This window comes from Sinocyclocheilus rhinocerous, unplaced genomic scaffold, assembly GCF_001515625.1.
Source record: "Sinocyclocheilus rhinocerous isolate Xijiao unplaced genomic scaffold, SAMN03320098_v1.1 scaffold323, whole genome shotgun sequence".
NCBI classification, from domain to species: domain Eukaryota; kingdom Metazoa; phylum Chordata; class Actinopteri; order Cypriniformes; family Cyprinidae; genus Sinocyclocheilus; species Sinocyclocheilus rhinocerous.
The window spans coordinates 1588398-1604380 of NW_015643640.1; the positions used below are offsets into that span (position 1 = coordinate 1588398).

Below are 15983 nucleotides of genomic sequence, written 5' to 3' on the forward strand. Positions count from 1 at the left end.
CACACACACACACACACTCTCACACACTCTCACACTCTCTCACACACACACACACACACTTAAATATTTTAAATAAATATTTAAATAAATAGTGTATTTTTGTAAAGAAATTAACACAAATTGACAGTAAACACATTTATAATATAAAAAAAATATTTCTCCTCCAAATAAAATGTATTCATCAAAGATTTAAAAAAAATCATTGTTTTCACAAAAACATTAAAAAGCACATTAAGAAATGTTTCTTAAGCAGCAATTCAGCATATTAGAAATATTTCTAAGAGTCATGTAAAATGGAAAACAGTTATTTCTTTTAAACTGTAGTAATATTTCTTATTTCTTATTATTACTGTGTTTTTGATAAAGGAGTAGTTCACTTCCTAAATAAAAAATTCCTGATAATTTACTCGCCCCCATGTCATCCGAGATGTTCATGTCTTTCTGTCTTCAATCGCAAAGTAATGAAGGTTTTTGAGGAAAACATTCCAGGATTTTTCTCCATATAATGGACTTCAATGGGGAGCAACGGGTTGAAGGTTCAAATTGCAGTTTCAGTGCAGCTTCAAAGAGCTCTACACGATCCCAGTGATAATTTAGCCAACTTAATGTGCTTTATAACTCAGTTTCTGGATATGAAATTAAAGAGCAGCTGAGATATCTACAAAAGCATTATCATTATTTCATTCTTTTTCTAACATTGCTGTGTTTTTACCCTCGATAGGAGTGTCCAGGTTAATGGATCTTCTTGCTGACTCCAGAGAAGTTATCCGTAATGACGTAAGTGTTCCTGCTCTACATTAACACGAGTGTTCATACAGGCAGGCTCTTCTGAAATCAAACCATTTGACTTTTTTCTCTTTAAGGGTCTCCTGCTGCTGCAGCAGCTAACCAAAGGCAACACCGCGATTCAGAAGATCGTGGCTTTTGAAAACGCATTTGAGAGACTTCTTGAGATCATCACAGAGGAGGGTTCGAGCGATGGAGGTATGCGGTTAACCAACACGTTTCATTTTTAAAAACCAAACAGGACACCCCTGAACTGCATCTTGACCTCACAGGTATCGTGGTGGAGGACTGTCTCTTATTGCTGCTCAACCTCCTGAAGAACAATAGCTCCAACCAGAATTTTTTAAAAGAAGGCTCCTATATCCAGAAGATGAAGCCGTGGTTTGAGGTGGGAGATGACAACTCCGGCTGGTCGGCACAGAAGGTCACCAACCTCCATCTGATGCTGCAGGTCCGATATGAGGAATCTGTTTGATATGTTGCGCATACTGTAAGCATTTATAAAGATTACACATAGTTCTAGTTATTACAGTAATAATAACTAGATAAAAAAAGTTTGTCAAGACAAACTTTAGGTTGGCTTGAGAAAGCCTAGCCTGGAAGTTTTAAGCAGTTGTAAAAGCCTGAAGTTTGAAAATTTAGATAGATTAGATAGATGTTGATAACATGTTTCTAGCATGATTAGCAAGTAATTAGCATGTTGCTAGCATGATTAGCATTTTGCTAACATGATTAACATGCTACTACCATGTTGCTAGCATGATTAGCAAGTAACTAGCATGTTGTTAGCATGACTAACAAGTGACTAGCATGTCGCTAGCCTGATTAGCATGTTGCTAGCATGATTAGCATGCTACTAGCATGTTGCTAGTATGATTAGCAAGCGACTAGCATGTTTCTAGCATGATTAGCAAGTTACTAGCGTCACTTGAATTTTTCTAGCATGATTAACAAGTAACTAGCATGTCGTTAACATGATTAGCAGGTTACTAGCATTTGTCGCTAGCATGATTAGCATTTTACTAGCATTTTGTTTGCATGATTAGCAAGTTATTAACATGTTACTAGCATGTTTCCAGCATTATTAGCATGTTGCTAGCATGATTAGCATGCTACTTAGCATGAGTAGCAAGTTACTAGCATGTCGCTTGGATTATTCTAGCATGATTAGCCTGTTACTAGCATGTTGCTAGCATGATTAGGAAGTAACTAACATGTTGCTAGCATGATTAGCAAGTTATTAGCATGTCAGTAGCATGATTAGCATGTTACTAGCATGTTGCTTAAATGATTAGCAAATAACTAGCATGTTGCTAGCGTGATTAGCAAGTCACTAGCATGTTTCTAGCATGATTAGCATGTTAATAGCATGTTGCTAGCATGATTAGCATGTTAATAGCATGTTGTTAGTATGTTTCTAGCATGATTGGCATGTCGCTAGGATAGATAGATTAGAAATATTAGATTTTTTTTTACAGTTGGAGTTTGAATAGTCTTGGCTCATCTGAACATTCCGTCAATGTAAGTCTATGGGATTTTTATGATTTTTAATCTTCAGTTTTATGAAAACCATAAGTCGGATCAGTTAGAAAAGATAAAGCACACTAAGTCAGATTAGTCTGAAGAGTTGGGCTAAGTTTGGTGGTTCTAGCTTGAAAACTCTAGAAGGAGTAGCGTTCAGAAATTTTAGTCTCATAAGAATAATAAGAAGAAGAAGCTTAAGTAGCAGATCAGTAGGTTGGCTTTCTCAAGCTAACCTAATGATACAAATATTATTATTTTTACTGCACTTTGTTATTCTTCTAGTTATTTACCCATTGTGGCTTTTATATTCTGTCATATTAAACACGTAGCTTATTTCCAGGTCGGATAGAAGCAGCTCAGTGGGTGAGTGTTGTTTAGCTGCGTGCGGATGAGTAGCTGTGCTTTGTCTCTGTAGCTGGTGCGAGTGATGGTTTCTCCGGTGAACTCTCCGGGGGCCACAGCCAGCTGTCAGAAGGCCATGTTCCAGTGTGGTCTCCTCCAGCAGCTCTGCACCATCCTCATGGCCACAGGTGTTCCTGCAGACATCCTCACAGAGGTCAGATTGCTGTCAGAACCGTGTTCACACTCTCTGTCTGGTGACCCACATGCTTCACCTTCAGCTGAGTTAGTGCTTCAGAATATACTTCGCGTCCATTGATACAGTTGAGGTCAAAAGTTCACATACAGCTTGCAGAATCTGCAAAATGTTCATTATTTTACCAAAATACGAGGGATCATGCAAAATGCATGTTATTTTTTATTTAGTCCTGACCTGAATAAGATATTTCACATGAAAGACGTTCACATATAGTCCACGAGAGACAATAATAGTTGAATTTATAAAAATGACCCATTCAAAAGTTTACATGCGCTTGATTTTTAATACTGATGAGTTTTAGTTTAGTGATAGTTGTTCACGAGTCTCTTGTTTGTCCTGAACAGTTAAACTGCCTGCTGTTCTTCAGAAAAATCCTTCAGCTCCAACAAATTCTTTGGTTTTCCTGCATCTTTTGTGAATTTGAACCCTTTCCAACAATGACTGTATGATTTTGAGATCCGTCTTTTCACACTGAACGACTCAAACACAACTATTACAGAAGGTTCAGACGCTCGCTGATGCTGCAGAAGGAAACACCATGCATTAAGAGCCGGGGGTGAAAACTTTTGAACAGAATTAAGATGTGCACATTTTTCTTATTTAGCCTAAATATCATATTTTTTTCATTTAGTACAGCCCTTCAGAGGCTACAGAAGATACTTACATGTTTCCCAGAACACAAAATAAGTTAAATTTACCCTGATCTTCAAATTCAAAAAGTTTTCTGGGAGCAGAAAACTGTTCAGGACAAACAAGAGACTCGTGAACAACTATCACTAAACTAAAAAACACAGCTGTGGATCACAGCTGAGGTAACAACACAGTATTAAGAAACTTTTGAACGGGGTAATTTTTATAAATGCAACTATTACTTTCTCTTGTGGACTATATGTGAACGTCTTTAATGTGAAATATCTTATTCAGGTCAGGACTAAATAATAAATAACATGCATTTTGTATGATCCCTCGTATTTTGGTAAAATAATTCACATTTTGCAGATTCTGCAAGCTGTATGTAAACTTTTGAGTTGTTTCAGTTGATACAACTGTATCAAGTGTGCTGCAAAAAGGTGAAGCCAAACCGTTGCCATCTGGTGGCCAGCTGCAGTACAGGTCATAAACCCACCATGAGCCAAACTAACATTCTATTACATTATAAATAATAAACATCATAAATACACTCTTCCCACTGCGCAGACTCACTCTCTGTGATCATTTCAGTATTAAATACCGCACCAGTGATGAAGTGTTTTAACTGTTTCCTCTTTGTCCTTCTTGTACAAAGACCATCAATACAGTGTCAGAAGTCATTCGTGGCTCTGAAGTGAATCAGGACTACTTTGCATCTGTTAACGCACCATCCAATCCACCAAGGTCTGCTTTGTCTTTAGCACTGGTTATTGGAACGGTAACCAAAAAAGGAAGAGTTGGTAATATGAACACATTGGCTGTTTCCTCCAGGCCTGCGATTGTAGTTCTTCTCATGTCGATGGTGAACGAGAGACAGCCGTTCGTTCTGCGCTGTGCTGTACTGTACTGCTTCCAGTGCTTCCTGTACAAGAACCATAAAGGACAGGGCGAGATCGTAGCCACACTGCTGCCCTCCACTATAGATGGTAAGGGTTGCCCTGACTAGCTCTGCCCCAAAAATGTAAATATGCTGTTAATTTACTCATCTACAGGGGTAGGTGATTTTTTTTTCTTCAGTAGAACAGTAGAGAAGATTTTTAGCTGAAACTGCTCCTTGGTGATTCATAAAATGTAAGTCAGCGGCTGCATGTCTTTGAGAATAAAAAAAAAACATCAAGGAATGCAAAATTAATAGCTGTGGCTCCTGATGATATACTGAGGTCTTATGAAGCGAAACGATCAGTCTGTGCAAGAAACTGAACATCATTTACAACATTGTCACCTGTGATCCAGAGCCTCAGGCAAACGGGGAAATCTTCATTCAGACAGTTTGATTCAATGAACTGGTTCAGTTCAACCGTAATCATGCAATGACGTCACATATAAGCAATTATATTATTAAAGCACTCAATAATGTGGATGTTTAAGATGTCTAAAGCATATAAACTGAATGAACTAGTCGTGATCCGCTCACATTTTTATGTAAACAATGAGAAACTATAAAACCCCTTCATTCAAGTGTTGGGTTCACTTATGCTCATATCAGCTGCTCATCGGTCTTCGGTCCGAGTCGAACTGTTTGCTCCGTTCAGCTGGAGTGCTGAATCAGTTCATTCATCACAGGATCAGATACGCTGATATTTCGGCTCATTTCCAGTCGCAGTGACTGTCAGTCGACTGAAAGTGAGTTTTGATTGAGTAACTTGTAGATCTGTGCAAACTGATTCGGATGATTCAATCCGATTTGGTGAACTGATTCAACTAATTCACTAAAAAGAACCGGTTCAAAAGAATGATTCGTTCAAGAACCGGACTTCACTCCAGACCACATAAAATGAGTTAACTTCACTTATTTTTTTTGGATGGGTTGCATGTTTGTTTTCACTATTCAAAATGATTTTTGCATTTATTTTTCATCTGTCATTTGAGTGCATGTTCTGTCTGTCCCTCAGCTAGCTCTATCTCGGCGGGGCAGCTGTTGTGTGGAGGTCTGTTCTCAGCGGATTCTCTGTCAAACTGGTGTGCCGCTGTGGCTCTGGCTCACGCGCTGCAGGATAACCTCACACAGAAAGAACAGCTGCTGCGTGTACAACTAGCCACCAGTCTGGGCAAGCCTCCCGTCTCCCTCCTCCAGCAGTGCACTAACAGCCTATCCCAGGTACCTCTCGACATGTTAATGTTGTATGCATGTATATGCATGTGTGTGTTAGGATGCATTTGGGCTTCAAGACTCTGGGCTGATAGGCTTTAGTCAAAGGTAATTGTTTGCCTCCGTAATTCTATCAGATCTGCTCGTTTTGGACGCTCACTGTTGAAAAGACCAGACTTTTGGTTGCCGGTCTGCTGCATGAGGTGCTGGCGTTCTCATTCGTTCTCAGCAGTGTTACTTTCGTTGACGAATAATTTTCGTGAACGACATCTTTTTTCACCGACGACAACGAGATGATAACTAACTAAAACTCTTTTTGAATGACAAAAATTATGACAAATCTATTGACATTTTCGTCAACGAATAAAAACGAGACTAAAATGTTAGGGAGGGACGATTTGGGAAGAGATTCATTCAGAACGAATCTGCTGCGTGGTTCGGAGGTTAGATGCGTACACATGAACCGGCGGGACATAAGCTAACATACACTTGCTGCACATCGCAGCCGATATAACCATTGGTATTTCATTAAAAAGAAGACCATGTTCATGTTCTTTATGAGAAGTGGTTTTATTAAATTTTAACATAAAGTCATGTTGTGTGTCACCGCAGTTAAATCTGTGTCGATCATGATAAAACCTTAATATCAAACCTATATAATGAGTTTGGAAATTTCAGAGAAATGGTTAATAAATGCACTGCAACTAAACCCATTAGATTTTAGCCGACTAAAACTAAAAAGAATTCAGATGACTAAAATATGACTAAAACTAAAAGGCATTTTAGTCAAAAGACTATGACTAAAACTAAATCAAAATTTGCTGTCACAATTAACACTGGTTCTCAGCATGTCTTGAACATTAAGGGACCATTTTCTGTGGGTCTGTTTAAAAGACCCCAGTGGTAATGGTCTTTTTATTTAAAGGAATTAAATGGGTTTAAATGGATCTAAGGGAATAAAGAAAACATTGAAAGAACAAGAATATGAAGAATAAGTGTTTGCAAATAATATTGTTTAAATATGCACTCTTTGTCTTGTTTGGATGCCTAATATGCTGCAAACAAAAAATGTCGCCTTGTCACATTCAGTTATAAATTAACGAATCGTGTAAGTGACCGCCTGTATTTTCAATTCAGAACAGCAACATTTAACAAAAAAAGATGAGTAGTTTGTATCACTGAGTGAACACAGTGAAACATGTTTAGTTTGGCTTTTATTTGTAACGTTCATCTTTATGGAGTTTGAGATGCTGAATATGAAAATCACACGACTTTTTGTGTATCATTAACAGCTCATGAAAACTAAAGAATATGCTGACAACTCATACAAGCTCATCTGTTATTACTGTAACATTATTAAAATGGCACGGTCATGCATAACACTGAGCTAACAACAACCGTTTGACGTAAACAGTTATCAGAAGAGACCATGAAGTGTCCGTCAGATTTGTGTCTTTTATGACTGGAATCTTCCAGAAAGATGTAGAATATTACAGAAACTTCTAGAATGTTTCCCTTCCTCGCGAATGTGAAATATCTTTAAAAAAAAAAAAAAAACATGCAAAATTTGTACAAAACTTCTCCGTGCTAAATCAATGTTTCATAATTAATGATAGAAGTTCTGAAATTTACCAGACCTGAATATTGATGCTACGTGAAAATAAACAGCACAATAATAATTAGCACCGTTAGTCTCTCGCACGCTTTCACCGTTAAACGCTGGAATTTGCGCTCAGCTTCTGCAAACCAGCATAAAGCACCCGGACCGTCACGCTCATGCTGCTCTCAGCTGTGTTTCTCAGCAGGCGTGGGCTCGCTGGAGCTCGTGTAAGATCAGTGGGAGCTTGTGGTTGTCTCTGAATGTCAGAGTGAAATGTGCTGTGGTTTTTGCAGGGCGATAAGCTCGAGCGGCGGGTGAGTATTTGAGCGTGGACGGTTTCATGTGATGGTGTGGCTTGGCCTTGTTTTGGTTCAGCAGGTGTTGTGTGTTCCTCCTGTGTGCTGTGCTCTTACTGACCCTGCAGCGCTGGCTTGGACCGCATGCTCTGGTCTTTCAGGCTTGTTCTGGAAGATACAGATGTTTCGGACTCGATGTGTGAAATCTGTCATTCACCCTCTTCTCCGGTGGCTGCAGTCCAATGAGTTCATGACCGTAAATCCTCACTCAGAACTAACATTTCCCATTGCTTTTTCTGCTGCACAGTGCTTTCCTGTTTTGCTCTTTGCAAATAGTTTTTCTAAACGCGTTGATGATCTTGTGTCAGTTTTTCAGTGCTTAACTCTCTCCCGGCATCTGTTACTGCAGTTCAACCCTGAGAAAATCACTTAAAATCCCCCGCAGCATGACTTTTTGTCAACCTCTAAAACCCTTGCAGACGCTGCTTCTTTGGAAAAGTTGAAGGATGTTTTGAACGATGAAACCTTCTGCATAGTGTTCGATCAAAAATGTTCACAACAAACAGCAAATTAGTGCCGATATTCACTATGTTTGGGGTCAGTAAGAATTGTATTATTTTGAAAGAAATACTTTCTCACATACACACACACGCACACACACACACACACACTCGCACGCACACACTCGCTCGCACACACACACACACACACACACACACGCACGCACACACACGCACACACACACTCGCACACACACGCACGCACACACACACTCGCACACACACGCACGCACACACACACTCGCACACACACGCACGCACACACACACTCGCACACACACGCACGCACACACACACTCGCACACACACGCACGCACACACACACTCGCACACACACGCACGCACACACACACTCGCACACACACGCACGCACACACACACTCGCACACACACGCACGCACACACACACTCGCACACACACGCACGCACACACACACTCGCACACACACGCACGCACACACACACTCGCACACACACGCACGCACACACACACTCGCACACACACGCACGCACACACACACTCGCACACACACGCACGCACACACACACTCGCACACACACGCACGCACACACACACTCGCACACACACGCACGCACACACACACTCGCACACACACGCACGCACACACACACTCGCACACACACGCACGCACACACACACTCGCACACACACGCACGCACACACACACTCGCACACACACGCACGCACACACACACTCGCACACACACGCACGCACACACACACTCGCACACACACGCACGCACACACACACTCGCACACACACGCACGCACACACACACTCGCACACACACGCACGCACACACACACTCGCACACACACGCACGCACACACACACTCGCACACACACGCACGCACACACACACTCGCACACACACGCACGCACACACACACTCGCACACACACACTCGCGCACACACACACACGCACACACTCGCACGCACACACACACAGAGACACAACATCAAGGACACGTTAAATTGATCAACAGAGGCATTAAAGACATTTATAATGTTACAAAATATTTCTATGTCAAGGAAATACTGTTCTTAGGAGAAAAGTATCACTATTTTGTTGAGCAGAAAAACTTTGGGTTACACTTTATTTCAAGGTGTCCTTGTTACAGTGTCATTATACATTTAAGTACTGAGTAATATTAATTAACTACATGTACTTCCTATATGGTTAGGATTTGGTTTAGGGTTAATTGCATATAATTATGCATAATTCATTGTTATTATAATAGTAAGTACATGTAACGTGTAACAAAGACACCTTAAAATAAAGTGTTACCAAGCTTTGTAACATTGATAAATGTTTCTTGAGCAGCAAGGCTGGAGTCAATTTTAAATTACAGTTTAAGATACTAAAATGGAAAATGGTTCTGTTAAATTGTAATAATATTTCACAATATTACTGTGTGTTTTTAGTGTATTAGTTATCAAATAAATGCAGCCTTGAGCTGAAGTGACCTTGTTTATTTTTTTTCAAAACCAAACTTTTGCACGGTAGTTTATGTAGTTCTTCGACTGAAAATAGAGTGTTTTAAGCTTTCTTTAAGAAGCAGAGAAGCGCTGAAAAACACTGAACGCTACTGTGTAGTAAAATGTTCCTCGCTCCATTCTACCCTTGTTACTTATAAATATTCTACATCTTTGTTTTATTAATGGGAAGTCATAGACCAAATCAAATTTTGTTTGTTTGTATTTTTTTTTTTTTTTTTTTAAAGATGATCCTGATGCCATTTTATCATCAAAAGCTAATTAACTTAACTTAGCCTTTACGTCTGTTAGTGAGTTTACTGATCACAGATATGCAGCGGTAGAAGATGGATTGGGTTTTTAGGTCACTTGAAATTCAAAATGGAAATGAATTCTAACAAACAGCACACACTCTGCTCTCTCTGCCTGTTTTTGTGTAGTCTGAAGCATCTCATAGATGTTGAACACTCTTAACAACAAAGTTTATACTTCTCATGAATGAACAATTCTCTTATGAAATAGTATTTTATGAGATCGACTGTCTAATTGCAAGCAAAACAGGTCAAAGACAAGGGTTCGCCGGGCTCGGCACAGCTCTAACTCAAAAACCAAACCCTCTGCAGGCTTGCCGTTTATTGTATTTCTAAAGAAATGAGCAAATATGATTTGGAAGAGCTTGGGAATACTGTCTAAAATGACAGATGTTTTGCAGTGTCATGTGACTTTCTGGCAGTAGTTTCTTCATCAGCTTATTTGCTCGTTTCTTAGATGTTAAAGCTGTATCTCAGTATAGACGTGTGTGGCAGCACGAGCATGTGATTGAGACAGTGTAATTGTGTGTGTGTGTGTGTGTGCGCAGGGCAGTCGTGTGCAGACGAAGGTCGGTCTCCTCATGTTGCTCTGCACCTGGATCAGTAACTGTCCAATCGCTGTCATGCACTTCCTGCACAATCAAGACAACGTTCCCTTTGTATCCTTCTATCTACACACACACACACACACACACACACTCACTCACTCACTCACTCACTCACTCACTCACTCACTCACTCACTCACTCACTCACTCACTCACTCACTCACTCACTCACTCACTCACTCACTCACTCACTCACTCACTCACTCACTCACTCACTCACTCACTCACTCACTCACTCACTCACTCACTCAACACACACACACACACACTCTCACTCACTCACTCACGCTCGCTCGCACACACACACCTGGTTTATTTAGCTGATGTTTACAAACAGTGCATGCCTAATCTCTTGTACAGTGATGATAAAGTCTGAATGGTGGTTAATAATTGACAGTGTGACTGTGGGCTTTAAGGAGACCAGCTCTGATCACAGCATCTGAATTAAGTACAGTGACTTCTTCGAGTGCATTATGTTTCCTTAAGTGATGTTTTCAGCTGACGGGTCAAATCTCAGAAAACCTGGGTGAGGATGAGCGCCTGGTTCAGGGTCTGTGCGCTCTGCTGCTGGGTATTTGCATCTACTATAATGACAACAGCTTGGAGAATTACACAAAGTATGTTTGCACTTTTTCTTTCGTATTTTGTTGTGTTATAACTAGGGCTGTCCGTTTGAAATTTTATAAAAAATTGTCATGATTCATCTTTTTATTGGTAATTGAAGTGCATGTAAATAAATGTTGTGTTAATACATTAACATTAAATGAACACGGAACATTTTTTAGAAAGCTGATATGATTTTTACATTGTGTTGGGCAAAATTGGTGTTAAATATGCACTCAAAAAATAATACTTTTATTCATCAAGGATGCATTAAATTGATAAAGAAAAACTGACGGAACGTATTTTTACATGCTACCAAAAAAAAAAAAAAAAAATCTCTAAATGCTGTTCTTTTGAATATTCGGAATCCTGAAAAATTAATTTCCACAAAAATATCAACTGTTTTCAACATTCAGGATAATAAAGCATTACTTTAGCAGCAAGTCAGCATAATGGAATGATTTCTGAAGGATCTGAATAATGCGGAAATTTTTTTTTGCCATCACAGAAATAAATGCAGTTTTAAAATAGTTATGCTATTTCACGGTTTTACTGTATTTGTGATCAAATAAATGCAGCCTCGTTGAGCAGAAGAAACTTATTTCAAAAACATTTTTAAAAAATCATACCGACCCCAAACTTTTGAATGGTAGTGTTATGAAATGAATTTGATAATTGACAGCCCTTCTTATAACTTCGCCCTTGTGCCTCCTTCGTTTCACGTAATATTGTTCTGTTCCTCTCCTCAGAGAAAAGCTGAAGCAGCTGATCGAGAAGCGCATAGGAAAGGAAAACTTTGTGGAGAAGCTGGGCTTTATAAGCAAACACGAGCTGTACTCCCGTGCTGCTCAGAAACCTCAGCCGGCCTTCTCCGCTCCAGAACACATGCTGTTCGATCACGAGTTCACCAAACTCATCAAAGAGCTGGAAGGTCCGTGTGGGAGTCCAGAACCAATCCAGAAACTATCCGTCTGTGATCCCATCACAAGAGTCTAAATGGGATGCAGACCCACTGAAATAGAACTTCAAAAAAACTTTTTCATTAATACACTACCAGTCACAAGTTCTTGATCAGTAGGATTTTTAATGTTTGTAAAGAACGTAATGATGCTGAAAATACAGCTGCGCATCACAGAAATAAATTACAGTTTAACAGATATTCACATAGAAAGCAGTTATTTTAAATAGTAAAAATATGTCACAATATTACTGCTTTTGCTGTATTTCTGATCAAATAAATGCAGGCTTGGTGAGCAGAAGAGACTTCTTCAAAAACATAAAAAATCTTACTGTTCAATAACTTTTGGCTGGTCGTGTATATTCCATCCTCTCTGAGTTCAGCGGATTATTCTGTTGCTGTGCCTTAAAGACAAATCAATTCCTCCTGATATGAGCGTTTAGGCTTTCTTCATGTTCTGTGGTTCTTTATTTGTTCATAGGGATGATAACAAAAGCTGTGCTTAAGTCGAGCGAGGAAGAGAAAAAGGAAGAAGAGGTGAAGAAAACACTAGAACAGCATGACAGCATTGTAACGCAGTACAAAGAGCTGATTAGAGAACAGGTAAAAATACCTCAAATACATCACAAGCGCTGGTCTCTCCTTCCTCCTTTTAGTAGGAATAACACATGAATTTTCCATTTCTCCTGTTTATTCAGGATTGTCAAATAAATGAGCTGAAGGAGCAAGTAGCATCGCTGACTTCCCAGAGCGAGACGCTGCAGAGCACCGTAACGCAGCAGTTCTCTCAGATGCAGCAGCACAAAGACCAGTACAACATCCTCAAACTCAAGCTGGGTACTGAACCGTTCTCAGATGTCTAGCAGTACTGTCTGCAGTGTTTTAGGAGAAGTATCCGCTACAGCTGCTGCACTCTTCCTTCACGTCCCGCAGGTAAAGACGGTCATGTGAACAGCCTGCAGACGGAGGAGCAGAGCCGACTCCGAAAGAAGCTGGAGGAGCTGCAGAGACAAAACCAGCTGCTGCAGACACAGCTGACTGAAAGAGACTCTCTGATGACCAGCCTGGTGTGTGTGTGTGTGTGTGTGTGTGCAAGTGAGAGTGTACCACAGTGAGTGTCTGCTGAACATTTCAGTCTCAAAATCCTCAAATCCAGTCATCCTGGGCAGGTGCACTCGGGGCGGAGGGGGAAATGTGATTGTATCTTCTAACGATCAAATCGACTCCCAAATTGTAAAAAAATTATTTTCTAAATATTATTTAATAAAGAAAGCACCAGTGAGAGTGCGTGGTGTGACTGTAGTCGAATGCAGAAAAGAGAGAGGTTTGAGGAAACGCTGTGCATCTCTGAACAACACAGCAGTGTTTCGGTATCATTTGAGTGAACGATTCAATGATTCATTTACTCATTACGACAAAGACCAAAAAAATGCTTTTCTTACTTAGATTTTTGTCTTGTTTCCAGCCAAAATATCTAAAAATTCTTTAAAAAAAAATTATCTGCCAGTGGGGTAAACAAAATAATGTTATTTCAAACAGAAAACAAGATTATTTTGCTTGTTTCAAGAAATTGTTTTTCCTGAAAACAAGACAATAATTTTAACTTCCTTCTTGATTTAAGAATTTTTAGATATTTTGGCTGGAAACAAGACAAAAAAATCTGTAAGAAAAGCATTTTTTTTGCAGTGTATAAGTATTATTTTAGTTTTCAATACTCTGACATTAATGTTGTAAAAGTGAAATGAAGTATTAGTTACAGAATTGTAATCGCAGTGTATGCAAATGCATCTAAATGCCACTTCAGAGGCATCTGTGCCAAACCCGGAGATGAGAGCGTCCTGAAATGTTATGAAGTGACTAAGTAACTTGATATTGAATTGAAATTTGATTCAAAATGGGGAATCAGATTTCACAGTCACTCATTTCAGTCTCTTTTGATGCACCCTTGCTGAATAAACAATCTCACTGACCCTGAGGCTTTGAGCGATGGTGATCGTGCTGCTTAGTTCAGTCTTGTGTTTGTGTTTGTGTTTGTGTCAGTTTCAAGCAAAAACTCACTTACTTTTGACTTGTTTTTTCTGAAAACAAGACAATAATTTTAACTTCCTTCTTGATTTAAGAATTTTTAGATATTTTGGCTGGAACCAAGACAAAAAAATCTGTAAGAAAAGCATTTTTTTTGCAGTGTATAAGTATTATTTTAGTTTTCAATACTCTGACATTAATGTTGTAAAAGTGAAATGAAGTATTAGTTACAGAATTGTAATCGCAGTGTATGCAAATGCATCTAAATGCCACTTCAGAGGCATCTGTGCCAAACCCGGAGATGAGAGCGTCCTGAAATGTTATGAAGTGACTAAGTAACTTGATATTGAATTGAAATTTGATTCAAAATGGGGAATCAGATTTCACAGTCACTCATTTCAGTCTCTTTTGATGCACCCTTGCTGAATAAACAATCTCACTGACCCTGAGGCTTTGAGCGATGGTGATCGTGCTGCTTAGTTCAGTCTTGTGTTTGTGTTTGTGTTTGTGTCAGGCTGCGGCTGCAGGAGACGATGCTGTCCACTCAGAGTTAGACAGCAGACTCAAGGTGACCTGCTCTTTCTGTTTCCATCATGAGGTTCCTGATCTTATGTGCTTTCACATTCCCGTTTATAGCACTCCTAACTCTCTGTCTGTCAGGAGCAAGTTCAAGCTCTTCTGGAGAGCAAGGAGCTGATGGAGAAGGAGCTTTCTTCAGCCACGAGCTCAGCTGCTGTCATGCAGACGGAGAAGAGCAAGCTACAGCAGGAGCTGCAGGAGTCCAAGAAAGAGCAGGACGATCTCCTCATGCTGCTCGCCGACCAGGACCAGAAGATTCTGAGCCTCAAACACAGACTCCAGGACTTGGGAGAGACGGTACGTTCCTCTGGCTTTCTGTGGTGTGTTTCGAAGCTCCTTCGTCTTATTCTTGCTCTCGATTTGACTTTTTCCCTTAGATTGAAGATGAGGATGATCTGGATGCAAGGGACCAGTTTGACGACGATGATGATGATGAAGAGGAAGAAGAGTGTGATGAATAAAAAAGAATTGACTTCGTAGTGGAAGACTGCTAATACTAACCTGTCACTTACACACTTCGAGAAAGAGACCGAAGGCCATAGAGCTGATCTTCTGATTTTTAGAAGAATCACATATTTGTTTATTTTCTTCGTACCTGCTTTTTAATTTTTAGAATTTCTTTTGCAGTGGGAAAACCGTTGAACCCATTGCATTTCAAAGAAGCTTTGTGTTTGATCCACTGTCCCGCTGCTTGCGTCCTGGTGGCACACCATCGAAGATGCTTGAGGGGAAATAAAGAAGCTCTTCGTCTGCTCTGCTCGGTTTAACATCTCACTCAAACGTCCTCTTTTGCATCAGATCGCTGTTGTCTCTTTTTCTTCCAGCATGCAACAGTTTTCAGAATTGTTCAGCCATACGCTCATATTCACAAAGGACCAGACACACTCCAGCTGCTTTGCATTGCATCGTGTGTTGTTTGTTCTTCAGTAAAACACTGCTGAAGTCCCTCTGAAGGATGGGATCAGACACTTGCAGGTTCCTCTCAAACTGGAGAGCTATTGTGCAAAATTTGATTTAGCTTTTGGTTAATTTATGGATAAACGAGCCTCCTTAGAATAAACTGTGTAAATGCACGTCTGTGGCGTTTTGGTTTTAAACTCGTTGTTGCATGTACAGCTGTATTTGAGGTAATAATATCCACAAATAGAATTTTGCTATGAACTGCATTCATGGTCATGTTTGAAAATGAGTTATGCATTAATTAGATAGGAATTGTAAAGGAAGGCTTATTAAAATTCACAACGTATTTTTCTTTAA

The 15983-nt window shown here is 39.8% G+C and overlaps 1 protein-coding gene across 1 annotated transcript in view; it reads left to right on the forward strand.

Moving 5' to 3' along the window:
- LOC107757579 (general vesicular transport factor p115-like) overlaps positions 1–15983 on the forward strand; it is an 18921-nt gene extending 2938 nt beyond the window's left edge. Inside the window, exons 8-24 of the mRNA XM_016575095.1 lie at positions 722–777; positions 864–984; positions 1059–1237; positions 2726–2866; positions 4194–4282; positions 4370–4524; positions 5491–5696; positions 7581–7601; positions 10503–10613; positions 11060–11178; positions 11914–12095; positions 12604–12725; positions 12821–12959; positions 13056–13233; positions 14633–14716; positions 14795–15023; positions 15104–15983. Coding sequence (XP_016430581.1) covers positions 722–777; positions 864–984; positions 1059–1237; positions 2726–2866; positions 4194–4282; positions 4370–4524; positions 5491–5696; positions 7581–7601; positions 10503–10613; positions 11060–11178; positions 11914–12095; positions 12604–12725; positions 12821–12959; positions 13056–13233; positions 14633–14716; positions 14795–15023; positions 15104–15187 — 2216 coding nt within the window. The 3' untranslated portion in view covers positions 15188–15983. The remainder of the gene's footprint in view (positions 1–721; positions 778–863; positions 985–1058; positions 1238–2725; positions 2867–4193; positions 4283–4369; positions 4525–5490; positions 5697–7580; positions 7602–10502; positions 10614–11059; positions 11179–11913; positions 12096–12603; positions 12726–12820; positions 12960–13055; positions 13234–14632; positions 14717–14794; positions 15024–15103) is intronic.